Here is a 21273-nt window from a genome sequence, read left to right as displayed (position 1 = left end):
AGGACTGCTTGAATGACTAAAGTTTGGAAACTACTATTCTATTTGTATTACTATCAAGTCTTCATACCAATGCCTTTTGGTATAAATGCAAATTAGACCAAATTATTTACAAATAAAGTCAGCCTCAATACATATTTGAAGCCACTTACATTTTAAAGACAAATGAAACTGCAGGTACCCAAATCACGGAACAGTGTTCAAAAGTTATCATCCAAATGTCCCAAAATATGCCTTCATCTAAAATTAAGACTATCAAAATCAAATTTCTTGGCTTTTCTTTAAACAGGGTCTTGCCCTGTCACCCAGGGTGAAGAGCAGTGGCATGATCGTGGCTTACTGCAGCCTCAACCTCACGCCCAAGAGATCCTCCTACCTCAGCCTCTCAAGTAGCTGCGACCACAAGCGTGTGCCACCAAACTTGGCTAATTTTTTATTTTTTTTATTTTCCTATAGAGAAGGGGGTATCCCTTTGTTGCCCAGGTTGGTCTCAAACGTTTGGGCTCAAGTGATCCTTCTCACAGAGTGTTGGGATTATAGGCATGAGCTGCTGTGACCAGCCCAAAATCAAATTTCAAAACTAAAAAAATTCTCAGATAGTTAATGAACCTATGTGAATTAATCTACAAACTCTAGTTTGAAAAACACTAAAGATAAACAAATAACCGTCAATGTGGAAACATAAAAGCAGTTATTAGGTTATTGTCAAAATGGGGACTATTGGCACACACAGTCCTAAATATTAGTCTGAAGTAAGTACTCTCATGAGGTTTATTCAGCTCATCTGTACAATTATCCACTATCAATTCTAGGTAGTAACTCCAATTTCTTATTCAGAATTACACTGCTCATCATTAAGAAAAAAAAAAAAAAGTCATACACAAAAGCAATCTGAAACAAACCTTTGATGTTTTCATGATCTTTTTCAAATGATTAATGGCCAGAAGTCTCACAGGAGCAAGTGGATGATTCAGGCTGAGCATCAAAGAAGTATCAGAATCTGCTAAAAACTACAGGGTTCAACGTAATTATCAAATTATTTCACTTAATCTGAACAGTCTACGATCAAGAATAAAACCCAAAGAAAATCACCCCAAACTGTCCAACGTTTTCAATAACAACCATCTAACTACAGAAAACAAAAAAAAAACGCAAAATCTTTGTTTCTAGAACATTATTATATGAGTTGCAACAGATGAAAAAAATTTGTATTGTTAGTGGTATGATTTCACGTATACTTGTGTCTGTGTAGGTTTAATTTGGTGAAGTAATTCTACAAAGTAATTTTGTATTTTGTATGCATATCTGATTCCAAAGTAAAGAGTACCTAAGATAAATCACTGTTTCAGCACCTCCCAGAAAACAGAATGCAATTCATCTACATGCTATAACAAATAGTGACACTCAAATTAGTGACACCTTAGTTCACCTATGCAATTAGACAAAAAAGGAAGTCTACCCATCAACCTGATTCGGAAATGCAACACCATCAAAGATGAAAGTCTAATTATGGAAGAGAAATACTAAAACAATCATATTTCTCTTCATAATTATGTTTTTAAGGCTAATTAAAGAACTTCTGCTTAAATGTCTAACTTCTAGTATAACGCTTTAGGCTTGAATCACCAGAAAATTTCTCAAGTTTTAATGTGATCATGAAATAGAACCCATCTCCCCCTTGCTAATCAATACTATAAATAGCCATTTGTGGCTGGTACACTGGAACGCATAGACCTAGCTGAAAGACAGAGGACGCCAGAAACCTACGAGGCCGTCCTCTGATGATTCTTAATGAATATCCCGTACAAAATTCTCCAACAATACTTTTCCTGAAATAAGTATCACGTTCATGGTTATGTACAAATTATTGTACCTTTCTCCAATTATTCTATTCCTGCCTCAGAGCCATACTTCAGGCAACCAGGCAAACTATATAAGGTCATCTCTGTAAAATTTTCCACACCATGGAAAAAACTGGCAAGTTTCCTTCTGGATCTCTTCACATAACCATACAAATATACCCCAAATTGTCGTAATTCCCTTGGAGAACAACATACCTGATACTTTCCTCCACTTGTTGAAAGAGAAACAAACCGATGAAAAAGCTCTTGTTTCTTCAGATCTGCAATTTCCTTTAAGTGCTCCTCTAATACAACATCTAACGTTCTGGGGTATCTGGGAAGCAATTAAAGAGTGAATTCATTACTCTTAATAAATTTATTAATCTCATACACCATACACATATAATGGAAAGACATAAAATTTTAAAAATTACTGAGACTACGACTTGAATTTTAACAAATGCTGTATGTAAAACCAAATGATATTGGTCAAATTTGTTACTATAACTACTCCAATAACAAAACAGTCTCTCTATAAAAAATTATACTCTCCATAGCCCCCACACAGTCACTATTTCCTCTTATATTTCAAATAGTTTTAATTCCGATACTCGACCCTTCTTGAAGAAAAAATTTAAAAAAGGACAATCTCTGTACAATTCAGTATATTAAGATGTGACTTGTGAATCATATCTTTATAGAACAGGAAGTACTTTAGAAGAGCATAAACATACACGCATGACTTACTTGCTTTCTAAAAGCCTAATGAGTGGAAGAAATTGTTCATTAAGCAAAGACACTTTATTAGAATCCATTTCTTCCTGTGAACTATATGAAATATACTCTTCAAATAGAAGGCTGTGAAAAAAAACACACACACACAGAAATGTCAGCATACATAAGAGTTACTATTTATTGAGTACCTACTATATTCTAAGTGCTTTAGAAATATTATCTCTAATTGTTATACTTATACAAGGTATAATTTAATACTTATTTTACAGATAAAGAAACTAGGGGTCTGGTGTAGTGGTTCACACCACTGGCATTACAATCTCCGCACTTTCAGAGGCCAGGGCAGGAGGACTGCTTAAGGTCAGGAGTTCGAGACCTGTCTGGACAACACAGCAAGACTATATTGCTATTTGAAATTGTGGTGGCTCACGCCTGTAATCCCAGTACTTTGGGAGGCCAAGGCAGGTGGATCACCTGAGGTCAGGAGTTTGAGATCAGCCTGACCAATAAGGAGAAATCTCGTCTCTACTAAAAACACAAAATTAGCCAGGTGTGGTGGCACATGCCTGTAATCCCAGCTACTAGTGAGGCTGAGGCAGGCAAATCGCTTGAACCTGGGAGGCAGAGGTTGCAGTGAGCTGAGATGGCACCACTGCACTCCAGCCTGGGCAATAAGAGCAAAACTCCATCTCAAAAGAAAAAAAAAAAAAGGAAAAGAAACCAGGGTATAAGTCTTCCAATTTGCTCACGAGAACACCAACAAAAGGCAACACTCAGTGAGCTCTTCTGTGCCACAGAGTGCAGTTTCACATTTTAAGCCCCAGTCTGATTCTAGAGCCTATGTTCTCAACATTACTACATGTGTATACTCTCCTTTAATTCACAAACCAACCCTCTGAGCAAAGGGGCATGAACGATGCACACCAACACACAGGTACCCTCTTGATGCTACAAAATGGCAAAGCCACATCCAGTCTCACCTCCAAAACTTACTATAGTCCTGGAAGTGGTAAGGGCAGAATCACACCTATGTCTGACTGCAACGCCTACATCTTTTCACTGTATCAAGTTGCCCATTAAGAAAAAAAAAAAAGACTGAATTATCTTTAGCGCAATGAAATAATCCTTACTCTATGCCTACCTTCAATATTGTTTCTAAATGACATTTACGGCGTTTCAATTGTGATGTGTTATTTCAGATATTACGGTCCATTTACTAATAGAAAACTTCAAATGGCCAAAAACTGCGTTTAGTTATTACCCAAATTTAGCTTAACCACTAACTTTCCATTTTCATCTATAAGCACTAAAGGTATGCAAGAAAAATTACTTTTGCTTTTAATGCTGCCAGTTACTGGATTAAGTACTTATAGTTAACGAAATGATACAGACAAAACAAGATATACATTAAAAAGGAATACTGGGAAATTTCTAACCAATCTGGAAAATAATACTGAGTCACAAAAATGTAAATCAAAAGCATGTCAAAAATAATAGCTTACCTAGCCAACAAATGGTCTAAGTTGTTCTTCAGTGATATTTTTGTAAGTATAGCTTCTAAGTGTCTCTTGTAGATTTGACCATCCATTCCTTCAGTTTCTTCTCCTTAATATGTAGAAATTAAAATTGTGTTGGGAAAAATTTACTTTGCAAGCTAACATTATTAAATTCACTTATAGCAGAAAAACTTTCTCAGAATAAAACACACACACTGATATCCAGCTTTTTTATCTATTTCCAGAACTGCATTCTACTTATTTAGTCATTTTTCAAAGCTTTTTTGTATAGATCACCTTCATTTTTCCTTTATCTGAAATTCTCTATTTTTAACAAGTACTATCACGCTTATAACAATAATAAAACAAAAGTCCAAAATTAATCTTTCCCCAGGTAACATTACAAATTAGTTGTGATGTTCCAAACAACTATCTCTGAAAACACGCTAGACTTTCATCTCAGTACCTACCCCCTTACTGAACCAAGAGTTGTCATCTATTTCAGATTTATAATAAATGTATGAATCTGATCTTAGCCCTTGCTTTCAAAGAATGGGACATTACTCATTACCTTCAGAATAGGAAGAATACATTTTCATTTGGCTAGTCACTTTTCTAAAATGCATGTTTAAACCAAGATTGGTTATGAAAATCTCATTTTCCAGTAGACTAACATAAGTTTAGAGAAGTCTTTCTTAGGATTCTCCAAGTAGCAACAGAACCTAGTGTTTCTTCCTAGTCTTTTCGTATTTATTAAAAGACGTAACGCAAACAATCAATTTCTAATTATAATTACTATTATTTTTGAGACAGAGTCTCGCTCTGTCGCCCAGGCTGAACTGCAGTGGCGCAAACACAGCTCCCTGTAGCCTCGAACTCCCTGGGCTCAGGTGATCTCCCACCTCAGTCTCCCGAGCAGCTGGGACCACAGCTGCATGTCACCATGCCCGGCTAATTTTTGTACATTTTTGTAGAGACAGGGTTTTGCCATGATCTGCCCGTCTCAGTTTCTCAAAGTGCTAGGATTATAGGTTTGAGCCACCTGGCCCTCTAATTATTATTTTTTGCTTTGTTTCATAATTTGGATTTTTATGTATAAAAATTTTCTTGGTCTTATATTTTTAATTACTGTAGGGAAAAGACTTTTTTGGCAACTGGATGAGATATTCACTGTAAATGAATCACTAAAGTTCATTAAATACCTAAATGAGAGGGCAAAGGTTTACTCAGTAATGAATTTTAAAATTATTCTAGTCTTTTTCATGAAGAGACTATTTAAGTGTTTAAGAACACAGATCTAAAAAAAGAAAATTGGATTCTAAGAAATTACTCATTTAACAAGGATCTCTCTTCAACCAACCTGCTCCCCACCCCAAATGTTTCTCACTTAAGAAATAGATAAGTTACACAAGAACAACTGGAAAACAGAAATTTTAAATATTTTAAAGCCGTTAACCAGGATATAGTTACTATTTTAAGATGAAATCTAAGAAAATCTCTGGACAAAAAATATAAAACCACATACCTGTAACATGATGAATGATGGAGACAACCAGATGGGGAAGCATGTAACGCAGAAGAGGACTGACATCATAAGTTTCAGAAATCCCATGAAGTATTGTAATAAGATCGGGAACACTACATAAGTGAGGGAATGGCCTTTGAAGAAGCAAAAGTACATATCCTTTTGACTTTATAAGTTAGACAGTAAGTGACAATATAAACAAATATACATAATCACTTATCTTAGAAAAAAAATTATTCAAAATAATTTTATTCACCTCTGACTAGCACCATTTCTCAATTCAATGGTACGTACTTTTTCCCAAGGCTCTCTGGCTGCTGTCTTTGCAGGAGCACTATCAAGCAACTTAATCCATCCTTGATCAAAGAGGGAATCTTGGTCAATGTTTTGATGATCTGTGATGCCAATGAATTCACAAAGGTATCTTCCATGGTCACTTTCACAGAAATTTGACATATTATCATGTATGTTGCAGCTCTGTAATCTGGTAAAGATGATTTCAATCCCTAAATATTTTTTAAATATAAGGAAAAATGATAAACCATATTATTTTCTGCTACTTTAAATGTTAATCTGACAAATTAGAAACGTCATAGAGATTAATACAACCTAATGCATAAGCAATCACTCTTCAGACGTAAACAATAAAGGAGCTGACCCCTTTTTCAAAGTGGATACAGAGATAAGTCTGTTGGACGAGAAAAAGGATCTCAGAAAATTTCCCAACTCAAACATCTACCGCATGTCCTAACAGGAGCCAGTAAGCTCTTCTTTTATACATAAAATCCTACTTATGGGAGGGAGACCTCAATCAGATCACTAATGGAAGAGACAAGTCTGATGAAAGATAACAAGTTGGGACACTGTGGGAAGTGAAAGCAGTACCTCCATGGGGCACCTGGGAAGGCAGCAGGCAACAAGGCATTTGGGAAGGAGAAACGCTGAGAGGCAGGAGCCAGTGCACAAAGAATGCTGAGAGGCTGCTTACGCCCCGAAGAGACTGTCTGCTCCATCCTTCTTCCAGTGAGGTACAAAGACTGCTATGGAAATCAATCTAGGAGATAGCGTCAGGGCCAGACAGCCAATGTTTATTCTTAAGAGTCCTGATTAAGGTCCCAGTCTGGTGAGTTTCCAATAAAAAAGTGTCATATTTTCAACCTAAAGGCTAAATCTCATCAACCATCTGAAATAAACTGTCCATTTAAAAACACTTAAATCTAAAAAAACTTTCGAAAGCAAGAAAATTCCTTTAAGTACAAAATAATCTACTTAACACATCAGCAGTGCCAACCTTTTGGATATAGGGAAATAGTTTGGCGATGATATTGTCTGATACATCCTCTGCAGCTACCAGCGCCGACACTATGGTAGAAGCATAGAAAGCCAAGAGCACCCTCAACTGAGCTGAGCTGCCCGGGGACTCAGCAAAAACCTGAAATAAGGAACACAAACAAAACACATTTAACAGTGAAAGGGAGGAAGAAGGATTGCTTGAGGCCAGGAGTTCGAGGCTGAGACTTCAGTGAACTATGATGGCACCACTGTACTCTAGCCTGGGCGACAGAGCAAGACCATGTCTCCAAAAAAAAAAACAAAACAAAAGTGAAAGGCCAAATAAATATTTACAGTTCTCCTGAACTACCATATGCAACAATGAATAAATACACTACACAATGTGACAAGAATTAACTGCCTAATGATATTCCTAACATTTTAATTTTTTAAATTTTTGTTTGAGAAGGAGTCTCGCCCTGTCACCCAGATTGCAGTACAGTGGCACAATCTTGGCTCACTGCAACCTCCACCTCCCAGGTTCAAGCAATTCTCCTGCCTCAGCCTCCTGAATAGCCGGGATTACAGGCATGTGCCACCATGCTCAGTTTATTTTTGTATTTTTAGTAGAGACGGTGTTTCACCATGTTGGTTGGCCAGGCTGGTCTCAAACTCCTGACGTCAAGGGATCTGCCTGCCTCGGCCTCCCAAAGTGCTGGGATTACAGGCGTGAGCCACCGTGCCTGGCCTTGTAATTTTTTAAACAGCTTTCCCAGGTTGAATATTCCTGACATTTCTAGAAGCCTCTTCGAATAGTCACTGTAACTAGAATCTGGCAAGGAATAGGCATTTATTTTTGTAGAAAAACACCTTTGGTGATAAAAAGATTGATTCTTTAAAAAAAAAAAAACAAAAAAAAAAAAACAAAAGAAACACCACGGACTTTCAAACTACTCCTGCTTCAAAACACCAGACCATTTAACAAAATAAATTTATCCAAAGTACTACTGTTATTAGGGTATGCTTTAGTATGTTTTCTTCATTCAAAGCAGGCAATCTTTTCATAAAATTATATACTCATGAAACAAGATCGCTCACCTTCACAGATTTTGTCACCAAACTACAAATGAAATCCATGAATCCAAGATCTTTGTAGCAGTGGGTAATCAAAGTTCCTTTAGCTAAGGGCACTCCAGATTGCTGTTATTGACAGAAAGAACAAACTCTTAGCGACATTCATCAACTGATCCTTATTTAAAAGTACCGTAGTAATGTCTTCACACTGCTCCAATTCATAAATTAAAAATATAATCGCTCCTTATAACTGGTGTTGGTGATGAAATTAACACAGAAAATCATGTAAACTTAGAAATTCAAAAGAGAAGGTCAGCAAAGAGGGCAGAGGTATTTAGTGAAAAATGTTTGCTTATCATATGTCACATTTTGAAAGGTATTTATCATAATCTGGATGCTCTAGATTCTCAGTAATTTTACTGGTTCGATATGGTTTCTGAGCCAATATGATATGCTTCTGTCATTGCTTTACAATAATGCTAAGAACAGAAATAGACGAGGAACATGGACAACTTATACCACTATTCCCACCATCTAGCATTGTACATGGTATGTAATAGATGCTCAATAAATATTAAGTGAAAGGAGAATTTTAAGTGAACTTTAGTAGGTGAGTGGAGTTTGGATACCTGGAATAAGAATGCCTAGGGAGCAGCAAGGTCCAAGGGTAGATCAGAGGAAGAATAATTTTGATGCTATGGGCAGAGTGAATGTTGTGAAAAGCAGTTTAAGAGCTTTATCAAAGGCTGGCCTTCTCCAACGTTCTTTAAAGTGCTTTACATTCAGATTCTTAAATTATCCTTCTAATTAAAGAGTCCTCATTCCTCCTGTTTTACTAATTCTGAAAACTGACCCCACTACCATCATCAGCCAAATGTGCACAGCCCCATGATCTGTTAGCTTACTCTCATCCCAATGTGCCTCCTCTCCTACCCTGGATCACCATGCTCAATATGCAGTAAAGTTCCTGCTAACAACATACGTCTACTTTCCTCCCATATGCTGCAAAGTGCTAACGGTTAGTCAGTTGGTTTGCCTACAGTATCATGCTGTCTTTTCTTACCCAGACCCTTCCTGTTACACAAGCATCCTTTTATTCATCTGTAAATTAATTACTAGCATCTTCCTTACAACTTTAATAAATTATTGAAGCCCCTGAAGTTATCTTTATCCTTTTCATTTTTGTAAGTATTTTCTGCCTTTGTTCGTCTTCAACTTTTAAGTTCTCAGTTCCAAAATTTAAAATGCCAAACAGCATGGTACAACAGAAAGGCACAGGCTCTGGAATCAGACTGGGGTTCAAATCTCAACTCTGCCACTTTTTAGTTATGTGAACTCTGGCAAGCAGCCTGTCCTCATCTGTAAAAATAAAGTTTTGTGATAATCCAAGATAATATAATGTACATTGCCTAGCCTGACGTCAGATACTAAATAAAAGCTAAATATTATGAACATTAATAATAGTTTCAATTGGAAGTTAGGAAATAAAAATGATGGAGGTAATTATCTGGACTATCCCCAGGAGCACTGACTTATTTTTTCCTAATTAAATCCCTTAATCAAGATTTGTAATGATTACAGACGTGTCATTCAGCAATCGTACCTTAACTGGCAACAACCAGAACCATTTGTGCTTTGAATTATTAATTTTTAGAAGCTGTATGACTCGCACAAATATTCTTGTCTCATGGTATGGCAGAACACAAGCAATGAGGCTATCTTGATTATAGAGATGTATATGGAACCTGGGGAAAAAAAGCAAACAGTCCAACTGGATACAAAACTTAATAATAAGCACCTATTTCCTCACATGCTCAAACTGTATATTAATGAGCTAAAACAACCTAGAATGAGTAGCAGTGAAAATCACACAATCATAAGCAAGACACAGAGCATTTAAAAAGTCCTCAATTGTGCATTCGCATATCCCTCAACATGGTCCAGCCAATCCTATGCAATATCTTTGAATATTCAACATCAAAATCTACATCCCATTTTCTCTCAGCTTTAAAATTTTCATTTATTTTTTTGAAATAGAGTCTTGCTCTGCCACCCAGGCTGGAGCACGATCATGGCTCACTGCAGCCTTGACCTCCCAGATTCAAGTGATCCTCCCACCTAGGTCTCCTGAGGAGCTCGGACCACAGGTGAGCACCATCGCAGCTGGCTAATTTTTCATTGCCATATAGAGACCAAGTCTCCCTATGTTGCCCAGACTAGTCTCTCAACCATTTTTTTTTTTTTCGAGAGGCAGTCTTGCTGTTGCCCAGGCTAGAGTGCAGCGCGACAATCCCAGCTCACTGCAACCTCCACCTCCCAAGTTCAAGTGATTCTCCTGCCTCAGCCTCCCAAGTAGCTGGGACTACAAGCGTACACCACCACGCCCAGCTAATTTTTTTTTTTTTACTTTAGTAGAGATGGGGTTTCACCATGTTGCCCAGGCTGGTCTCCAACTCTTGAGCTCAGGCAATCCACCCATCTCAGCCTCCCAAAGTGCTGGGAATACAGGCGTGAGCCACTGAACCCAGCCTATTAGTTTGACATACAATTTTAGCGCTATCCAAGCCATTACCTTTACCATGAAGCTTTCTTCAACTATTCCAGGCAGAACTACATCCAAAAACTGTGCTTAATCCTTTATTACGGCATTTATTTCAAAACAGTAATCAAGAGCAATGTACTTACCTGTGTTCTGAACTTAGTATTTGCTGAATAAATAAATAAGTTATCTGAAGAAATAAAATGAAAAATCAAATGCAGAAAGTATAAGTATTTCTTACATTAATGATCTATTTGGGGGTAAAATTAAGTGCTAGAAAACGGATGGAAATATTACAGATTTTTAAATATTCTTTTTTGTCTGACTGCCCTAATGTTCTGACAATCAGAAGACCCAAGATAAAATTATGTTTTCTTGATGACTCACTTGCTTCTTGAAAAAAAATTAGTTTATCCCCATGTCTCCATTTTTTGTGTTTTTTTTTGATACAGAGTCTCCCTCTGTTACCCAGGCTGGAGTGCAGTGGCGCAATCTCAGCTCACTGCAAAATCCGTCTCCTGAATTCAAGTTAATTCTCCTGCCTCAGCCACCCAAGTAGCTGGAATTCCAAGTGCTCACCATTGCACCTAGCTCATTTTTGTCTTTTTCATAGAGATGGGTTTTACCATGCTGGCCAGGCCATGTCTCCAATTAATGGAATAGAAATCTACTTTTAAAATATGTAAGGTGGACTGGGTGTGGTGGCTCATGCCTGTAACCTCAGCACTTTGGGAGGCCGACGAGGCAGGAGGATCGCTGGAGGCCAGGAGTTCCAGACCAGCCCAGGCAACAAAGTGAGATACTATCTCTACAAAAAACGAAAAAACGAAAAAACTAGCTGGGCATGGTGGTGCATGTCTGCAATCCCAGCTACTTGGGTGGCTGAGATCTGAGGATCATCTGAGCCCTGGAGGTCAAGTGGGCCATGATCACACCACTGCACTCCAGCCTGGGTGACAGCGTGAAATCCCGACACTCAAAAAAAATAAAAATGAAAAAGACAGTCGTGTGCAGGGGCTGCAGAGGCTCACACCAGCACTTTGGGAGGCTGAGGTGGGTGGATCATGAGGTCAGGAGTTTGAGACCCGCCTGGCCAACACGGGGAGACCTCGCCTTTACGACAAAAAATACAAAAAATTAGCTGGGCTTGGTGGTGGGCGCCTGTAATCCCAGCTGCTTGGGAGGCTGAGGCAGGAGAATTGCTTGAACCTGGGAGGCGGAGGTTGCAGTGAGCTGAGATCGTACTAATGCACTACAGCTGGGGCGACAGTGCGAGACTATCTCTAAAAAAAAAAAAAAAAAAAAGACATATATAATGGGAGAATAAACAAAACAAAAATGTGTATGCTGTGATGTGATACCAATATGCGAGAACATAAACCTAGGAAACTTATTGAGACAATTCCCAAAGCAGATAAAAGATCAGACCTTGGAAATAAACTTCAGTTGTATCCTAGCTCTGCCACTTACTAGCTGTGTGACTCAAGGAACTTAACCCCTCTAAGCCTCAGTTTTCTCAACTGTAAAACAAGGTTAATACAAGTAATCTCACCAGAGGAATGCTGTGAAAATTAAATGAGATAATGCAGGTAAAGTGCTTAGCAAGGCCTGGTGTATACATGCTCAAAACACATTAGCTACCACTGTTTTTCTCAAGTAATGGTATTTCAGAGGATAACACTGCCTGCTTCCCCAACCATTTTGTTATTTTGCCAAGAAAGAAGCTTAATACTCATTGCCCCAAGTGTACAGGAACAAGCTGTAATGGCAAACTGACATGGGCTCCTTAGAAATAATGAGGTTAGGCTGGGCGAGGTGGTTCAAGCCTGTAATCCCAGTACTTTGGGAGGCTGAAGCTGGTTGATCACCTGAGGTCAGGGGTTCAAGACCAGCCTGGCTAACATGGTGAAACCCCATCTCTACAAAAACACAAAACAGCCCGGCATTATGGCAGGTGCCTGTAATCCCAGCTACTTGGGAGGCTGAAGTGGGAGAACTGCTTGAACCCAGGAGGCAGAGGTTTCAGTGAGCCAAGATTTCACTATCGTATGCCAGCCTGAGTGACAGAGCAAGACTCTATCTGAAAAAAAAAAAAGAACTAATGAGGTTAGACCATTTACTCAAAATCATCAGTAGTTCTACTTTTCACTATCAACAAAAAAGAATTTAAAGGCAGAAGAGCATGTTTATCTCACACGACGGACACTGTATCAATCTCTTAATACACCTAATTTTTCAGCTTTCACTTGATAAGTGTTCTCAACTACTTAATTTTTTAAAAGACCAAAGTGATTAGCCCACAGTTATTTCTGTAATTCTATTAGCTACCTGTGAATCAACCACTCCAGACACTTCTGTGCCGGCTTAAGCAGGAAGTAAGGCGACAAGTGAATAAGGAATAATGAAATGTTTTCATCCAGCTGTTTGTTTACTGCTTTGGTCTGAACACTTCGCTCCAAGGTTTTTGCTAGCTGACTGAACAACGGTGCTTCAAACTGCTCAAAGGAAGGATCAATTCCAAGCAACTCTTCCAGGCCAGTGCATCCTAAATTTCAAAAACAGCCAGTTTATTTAACAATTCTTTACAAGCAAACTCATCCCACCCCTCTTTTACAGCTTTACTTACCCCTAAGAAGTCTCTGAATTCTTTAAGTACATATAATTTATAATACAGTCCCAAACACTGATTTCTAGTTTTCAACATATAGAGTAAATCCCATCTCATCTACTAGAACAGAAAGCACTTCGTGGCAGGGAACATTGCCTTTTTGTTTTTTGTTTTTTTTTTTTTTTTTTGGCTATCCCCTACAATAACTAGGCCAGTCCCTGAGAGGACTTCTCCTCTCAGTCACTGCCTCCATCCCCTTTTAGCTGTTCTTCTTTCTGACATATTAGTTAACCTCTCTTAACCTCGTTTCATCTGTGAAATCCAGACACCACTACTCATAAACATTTCAAGAACCAAGCACCTGGCTCTTATGTTCTCTTTCCTTTAAAATATACGTCAACATGTTAGAAACTGCTAAGGAAGAGGACAAGGCAAAAGAGAAAACAAACAAAAAAGTAACATCCAGAAAACGCTTCAAAGAGCTTTTCGAAGTTAAAAGATGGCTCACCTATGGCAAAGGCGGTGTCTCTGTCGATGGTGGCCGCTTCCTTAGGGTCAAACAACAAAGAGGCAACTTCATCTCTAGACAAGAGGCTGGCATCACTTTGAGGGAGGGCGAGTCGCTGGAGCTGCTGGGCTAAGGACGTCATCTTTCACGCCAGCGGAGTTTTAATGACACAGGCTAAAAAAACATAACTACTTTGAGAAGTTTCTACGAAACTATAAGGCGCCTCATAAACAAACAATTTTCCTCTGCGCTCAGAGCCGTCATGGACACACAACACGGCTGTCCTGAGATTTGTGGACCCCGGAGAGGCAAAGACGATGGCAACAGCGCTAACAACTAATTACAGTACCGGCGACCGCGCCAAGGTTTTCCTTCAAACCTGATTCCGCAGATATCCGGAAAACTCTTACCCTCCCTCAGTATGCCGCCCCCATCCGCAGCCACATCAAGCGGCTCTGTGCTCCTCCTTACCCGAAACTGGGAATTTGGGTATATCTTGGAATGCGACAACTCTTCACAGCAGCTCCCACATGGTACCAAGGAACCCTACCCTCACCCGGAAACCTAAAACACGCTGTAGAGCAGCTTCCGGCTGCCCGCACTACGGCAAGTGAAGAGGTTCAAGCTTGCCGGGAATGCGACGAGACAGCTCCGCCTCCCGAGACGAAAGCCCGCCCCCTCAGCCCGCCCCTCACCCCGCCCCTCAGTCCGCCTCTCAGCCTGCCGGACTCAGGCTCAAGTCTGAGCGTCGCCCGCGTAGCACCAGTCTATCCGTCTGCGCTGCGGCTCATGTCTGAAGCTTTCGGTCTCTGGATGGGCCTTCTGTGGGCTTTAAGGATCCGTAGCGGGAATCATTCATTCAGTATATAGTGATCTAGCCTTTACTAGATGCCAGCGGCACCGCGTAGTGCTGAAAGCCACGGGTTGTGAAGTCACGTGGTTTGGGTTCAAATCCTGGCGCTGGCGCCTGTCGACCGGGTGAACGCCACTAAATTATTTCATCTCTCTGAGCTTGTTCCTTACTCTACGAAGTGGGAAGAGGCCGAGTTTGTCGTGAGATGAGCTTCTGCTGCTAGTGCAAACCGATCTATGAATGCTGGGCTCCACCGCCCCAGAGCTTGGGGCAGATCTTGTTACTCCTCTTTGTTTCCATTCCCGAGGGGTACGTCGCATATATTTTTTTCTTTCAAAACGAATCCTAGCCGGACGCGGTGGCTCACGCCTGTAATCCCAGCACTTTGGGAAGCTGAGGCGGGCTGATCACCTGAGGTCAGGAGTTCGAGACCAGCCTGGCCAAAATAGAGAAATCCCGTCTCTACTAAAAATAAAAGAATTAGCCGGACGTGGTGGCGGGCGCCTGTAATCCCAGCTATTAGGAAGGCTGAGGCGGAAGAATCGCTGGAACCCGGGAGTCGGAGGTTGCAGTGAGCCAAGATTACACCACTGCACTCCACAGAGCGAGACTGTCTCAATAAATAAATCAATAAATCAATAAGTCGAATCCGGTTGAGGTACAATTTACAAACAATAGTTGTACCCACTTCAGTGGAAGAGTTTGATGACTTTTAGCAAATGCATGTATTGGTATAATGTACCTCGCCAGTCAAAATCACAAAGTTTTCATCGCCTCTAAAAGTTGTCTCTTGACTGTTTGCGAAGATTCCTGCAACCACTGGTCTTCTTGGCGTTACGACAAATTAGTGTTGCGGAAGAGACAGTATCCTTATGTGTGAATATACCTAATCTGTTTCCAAAACACTGTGCTACGCGCTAGAACTAGGATGAACTGACGTCTTCCAGACGGAGTGAGATCGGATGCTCTATCTTTTCTGGAAGCGTTAACTTCTCTGAAGAGCTCTCCGGGGCCAGGAGGTCAAGCCTTTCTGTAACTGTCTTCCCTGGAGAATGTCAGAAACACAGCTACAAATCTGGAGGCCCTGGTTTTCTATACTTCATGCAGATTCTCTTCCATTTACAGTCTTTTGTTGTTGGTTTGCTTTAAAAGCATTTAAAACAACTAAATATTTTCTTCAGTAATTAGTATTTCTACTGATCGTTAATAATCTTCTTTCCATGTGGTGTTAAGTGCCTTACAGAGAACAACATGAAAATTCTGGTAGTACCTATTTCATTCTTACAAACAGATCTCTCAAAGGAATTTTTTTTTTCTTTCTAACGTGTCACAAGAATTTTACCTTTACAGAAGCAATCAGCTTTTGGTACTTTATAAGAAATGAACACCAGGTCTGTTTTATCGATAAGATAATTTGCTTTTCTTGCTTAAAAAATACCCTATATATTTTTTAAAAGCTTTATCAAAGTGAAACTTTAAAAAGTGCTACAAAGAGTTGACTCAGTCCTTTCTATGTCAGGTGTGATGGCATATAGTGCCATGCCAAATTTTACTTTGGAAAGTAAAAAGGAAAACAAGTTAGATGTTCATAAATGTAATTTTTTTAAAAAAGCTTTGGTTTTAAAAAATGTAATAATCTTGAATTATATTTTTTTTTCCATTTTAAGAGAATTATTTGGATTTGTTCTGATTATTACATCCTCGAACTTTCTAATTATGTGCCTGTCTCACAGATTATTCAATTGAGGACGAGAACAAACTTAATTTCTCTTGTTTTTGAATTTAAAATACCAGTTATAGATCATAGGTAGCTCTGCAATTCTCCTACCCAATAATCCTTTTCATGGCTTTTGCTATTTACAATTATTAAATCCATAATTTTAGCCATGATTGACATGTATTTCTTGATAGAAGGAAAAGCATTGTTTTCAGAGACACTTGAACCATACATTCTTTTGTTCTGACTGGCGGCGGAGTTCTCACAGTAGAGTGGTCAATTCTATTGCTCATTTCAATCACTGTTCATGGCACGGACTCTACCTTAAAAAAAGCAAATTTGTAAGAACGATTTGAATGAGTTTTTTAAAAGGATATTCTCCCTCTCCTACCCTACCACCCCTTTTAATCCAGAGTAGAGATACCTTGATTCATTCCATGTGTACTTACGACAGGCTGAGGGTATAGGGGTGAATAAGAGACTGAGGTCTTTCGGTGAAACCCCGTCTCTACTAGAAACAACAAAAAATTAGCCGGGTATGGTTGCCGGGCCTGTAGTCCCAGCTACTCGGGAGGCTGAGGCAGGAGAATGGCGTGAACCCGTGAGGCGGAGCTTGCAGTGAGCCGAGATCACGCCACTGCATTCCAGCCTGGGGGACAGAGTGAGACTCAGTCTCAAAAAAAAAAAAAAGAAAAAAAAAAAAAGACTGAGGTCTTGGCACTTGTGTAACTTGCATTCCAGCAGAGAGGCAATACACAAACAGATAAACCGGAAACAACCAGGAAATGTGATAAATGCTTGATGACAATAATACAAAGCCGTATAATAGGAGTGACTAGAAGGTGTCATTAGTTTGAGTTGTTAGCGACCTTTAAACTGAGACCTAAATTTAAGCTGAAACTTGAATTTAAACTGATACCTGAATGAGAAGTCTTGAAAAAATTGAGGTCATCCCAGGTAGGATTGATCTTGGCATTTACTCCACTCCAATCACAAGGGATCCTTTCTGTCCATCAGATATACCGAGCTGGTATTTTCTTCATAGCCATTATCCCTACTTGAAATGACCTGATTTGTCTGTTTGGTTACCAGTTTATTTCTTGTATTCCCTCACTATAATACTGGCTTCAGCAGGGTGGCAGGAAGCCCATCCCTAAGATTTAGGGAGCCTGAGAAAGAGTACAGATGGACTCACTGCTGTAGGTATAAATATTTAAAAGTTAGGAATCAACTTAACACATTATTAACTAGGATATGCTATAACTCTCAATATTGGCGGTAAACATTTATAATGGCAAAATAAAAATGTTTTTATATAGCTGAAAATCAGCAAAATCTGATTGCATTGACTTATTATCATACCTGTCCAGGTGTCCTATTGATTGGCTGATGGTTTTGGATGAGTAATAAAGGCTTCTATAGTTAATAGATTTCCTATATATTTAGCCCATGAAAATTTGCCTTCATTTCAGCAAAATTACTGTGTATGCTGTTTAATCAAGATTTTTATGTAATTGTGTTCTATCAGAAATAATGATCAAAAAGGATTAAAAGCAAAATTTAATTATATTCAAAATGTAGAAAGTTTGAATGTTTTAATAAAAATATAAATTAAATTAAAAAGCAATACATTAAATCTTTTGCACCTTTCTTGTAAGATGTAAAATATAATCAGTGACAACATATTTATTTATTTATTTATTGAGACAGATTCTCACTCTGTCACCCAGGCTGGAGTGTAGTGGCGCGATCTCAGCTCACTACAATCTCTGCCTCCCAGGTTCAAGCAGTTCTCCTGCCTCAACCTCCCGAGTACCTGGGACTACAGGTGCGCACCGCCATGCCCAGCTAATTTTTATATTTTGAGTAGAGACAGGGTTTCACCATTTTGGCCAGGATGGTCTTGATATCCTGACATTGTGATCCACCTGCCTCAGTCTCCTGAAGTGTTGGGATTACAGGTGTGAGCCACCGCACCCAGCCTTTTTTTCTTTTCAGACAGTCTTGCTCTGTCGCCCAGGCTGGAGTGCAATGGCACGATCTCAGCTCACTACAACCTCCGCCTCACTGGTTCAAGCAATTTTCTGTCTCAATCTCCCGAGTAGCTGGGATTACAGGTGCCCGCCACCACACCGCTAATTTTTGTATTTTTAGTAGAGACAGAGTTTAATTAGTGACAAAATTTTAAGTAAAATCATTTAAATAAATCTAAAGTTTTATTTGTTTTTTGGTAAATATTACTTAATGAAAGTTTTCATAAAAGTAAATTACTCACAAGCATATCATTCAATGTCCACCTAGTTGCCAGTGTAAAGAACTGGTATCACCCTTCATTCATGTTATGTCTGTATCTACCTCTTTTCAAATTTCAGAGTATGTGAATTGTTTAATATTGTTAGATGTTCCTCAGCAACCATATCTGATTGTTGAGCATTCTACACTAATTCCTGAGTATATCCAGAACCATAAATTGGCAGTGGGGGAGGGGGTGGCGGGGAAGGAAATAAGAAATTACATTTTTGAAACTACTTAGATAGAATACTTTATAATGCAAAAATATGTTCATGTAGTTTGAAAGGAAGAGTGTGACAAATTAACTTTTCTCTTACCTAAGCATTTCTGTATTCATCATCCTGGTCGGGTCCTGGCCAGGTGCGGTGGCTCATGCCTGTAATCCTAGCACTTTGGAGGCTGAGGTGGGCAGATCACCTGAGGTCAGGAGTTTGAGACCAGCCTGGCCAACATGGTGAAACCCTGTCTCTACTAATAATACTAATCCCGTCTCTCCTAAAAAAAAAAAAAAATGGCCAGGAGTGGTGGCACATGCCTGTAATCCTAGCTACTAGGGAGGCTGAGGCAGGAGAATCTCTTGAACCAGGAGGTGGAGGTTGCCGTGAGCCAAGATTGTGCCATTTGCACTCCAGCCTGGGCGACAAGAGTGAAACTCCGTCTCAAAAATAAAACGAAACAAAAAACAAACAAACAAAAACCAAATTCTCCCTATGCTCTTAAGCAGCGTCCGGAAACAGTACAATCCACGGATATTCAGGGTATTCAGACAGGGCTGTCTTTTAGTTTCAGAACATGGGACAAGAGCCCTATTTCCCACAAGCTTAAATGCATAAATCATGAGGGTCTACGTTTAGGTTTATAGGTTATGCCACAGTAGTGCTAAATGGCAGGTTTTGAAAGGCAGGTTCCCACATTTTTAAGCTAATTTATTTTGTATGATTTGTGATATGCAGAGATCAGGATCCTACCTTTATCTAAGAATGATGTTGAAGACTTTCTCACGTTTACTACTAAATCCTAACTACCAAGTGAAGTACCTGGGACGTGGTTAACAATACATATTTATTGACTGACTGAGTGTGTGAATGTAAAGTGCATAAGCTGTATCTGTATCTCCTTCCTGTTCGAGAAATGTGTATCAGAATGCAAGTGAATAAGTGCAGCATTATTATAGGAATAACTTAGAATTATTCTAACTATAATAAAAGTAAAAGTTTCAGAAACTTCAAAGTTTTATTATTAGTGGAGTATTTACATCATATATCACAACTGATGGGATACCAGCCATGTGAAAATATATCTGTTGCTGGGCTCAGTGGCTCACGCTTGTAAACCCAGCACGTTGAGAGGCCAAGGCTGGCAGATCGCTTCAGCCCAGGAATTCAAGACCAGTCTGAGCAACATGGGGAAGCTCCACCTCTACAAAGAGCACAGAAATTAGCCGGGTATGGTAACACGCACCTACCTGGGAGGCTGAAAATGGGAGGATCAATTGAGCCTGGGAGGCGGAGGTTGAAGTGAGCTGAGCTCGCGCCACTGAACTCTAGCCTGGGCAACAGAGGGAGTCTCAAAAAGTAAAAATAAAAAAAGAAAGAAAAATAACGAGAAAACAAATCGGATGTATGTAATTAGCAATGTAAAGTCAGCATATTAAATCTACGTTTTGGCAAGTGCTAAACAAAATTTGACTAAATGATTGAGAAGTATGTGTTTCTTTATATTGCATCCTAATCACATTTATTTGCATTTTTATAAGCTTGACCACTTGTGCTCTTGCTACCAAAAAAGTTATAATTATTTTTTCTGGTTATTTTGAAATGTGCTGGGAGGGAGCTAGGAGTTGAAAAAAAAAAAAAAAAAAAAAAAAAAAGATTTGGAAGTCAACAGGAGCAAGTTCCTGAAACATCTTTGGAAACCGGCAGGTGGCACCAAAGCATTTTCCTGACCCCAGAGGGCATCCAGGGTTATCCCCAGTTGCCTTATGGAAGTATCAATTTTCACATTTTTTAAAATGGAAAATTATATACAGTTATATAAAAATTGGTTCAGGAAAGCTTCCATGTGTCACAAAAATGCCATAAAAATAATGCCTTCAAAGGTTGTTTAGAGAACTACATGACTTAACAATAGATATTCTTGGCTAATGAGAATCACTCAAAGTCATTGTTTAATAAATACATTACATTTAGATGTGGGTGGCCTGAATCCCTTTCTTCTCTCATCCTCACCACATTCTAAGTTAGCTTCTATTGACTATCTGCCACTGGGGACACTTCTTATTAATTAGGGCAATGGTGAAGTAGAGAACTGGGAAAGCCAGCAGGTGAAGTCAGTATATTTATCATATAAATATGGTTGCAAAGAATTATCCAGGACATTTTTTTGGGGGGAGGTAAGGGACAGAAGGACTTGGTTCTATGTGAGATGGTTTTGAAGGGAAATTTGGGACAGAAAGAGTTTTGGGAGGAAGTTGGAGAGAAGGGCAGCTCCCTGTGTGAAATAATATTACATACTAGATTGATAGGAAATAGAGAGAAAAAGAGATTTTTGTTTTATGTTTGGATTCTTCCTTAGGTATTCTTTAAAAACTTATGTGAAAATTTCAATTTATTTTTAGTTCTATTTGAGAGTGACTAGTACTTCTTTCTTCTTTTCTTTTTTTTTTTTGAGATGGAGTTTCACTCTTGTCCCCCAGGCTGGAGTGCAGTGGCATGATCTCGGCTCACTGTAACCTCCGCCTCCTGTGTTCAAGAGATTCTCCTGCCTCAGTCTCCCAAGAAGCTGGGATTACAGGCGTCCACCACCTTGCCAGACTA

General features: G+C 39.2%; 1 protein-coding gene across 2 annotated transcripts in view; it reads right to left on the bottom strand.

Moving 5' to 3' along the window:
- Positions 1 to 14161, bottom strand: part of HEATR1 (HEAT repeat containing 1) — a 55995-nt gene extending 41834 nt beyond the window's left edge. For both annotated transcript variants that reach the window (XM_005539715.5, XM_074038933.1), the window contains exons 1-12: positions 14067 to 14161; positions 13596 to 13769; positions 12808 to 13024; positions 9544 to 9685; positions 7965 to 8066; positions 6886 to 7026; positions 5889 to 6100; positions 5595 to 5728; positions 4076 to 4178; positions 2586 to 2696; positions 2055 to 2172; positions 900 to 1007 (exon numbers count right to left, since the gene is read on the bottom strand). In XM_005539715.5, coding sequence (XP_005539772.3) covers positions 900 to 1007; positions 2055 to 2172; positions 2586 to 2696; positions 4076 to 4178; positions 5595 to 5728; positions 5889 to 6100; positions 6886 to 7026; positions 7965 to 8066; positions 9544 to 9685; positions 12808 to 13024; positions 13596 to 13737 — 1530 coding nt within the window. In that variant the 5' untranslated portion in view covers positions 13738 to 13769; positions 14067 to 14161. The remainder of the gene's footprint in view (positions 1 to 899; positions 1008 to 2054; positions 2173 to 2585; positions 2697 to 4075; positions 4179 to 5594; positions 5729 to 5888; positions 6101 to 6885; positions 7027 to 7964; positions 8067 to 9543; positions 9686 to 12807; positions 13025 to 13595; positions 13770 to 14066) is intronic.
- Positions 14162 to 21273: the final 7112 nt, after the last annotated feature.

The sequence above is a fragment of the Macaca fascicularis genome, chromosome 1 (genome assembly GCF_037993035.2).
Source record: "Macaca fascicularis isolate 582-1 chromosome 1, T2T-MFA8v1.1".
In the NCBI taxonomy this organism is placed as follows: Eukaryota; Metazoa; Chordata; class Mammalia; order Primates; family Cercopithecidae; genus Macaca; species Macaca fascicularis.
This window is presented reverse-complemented; position numbering and strand designations above follow the sequence as displayed.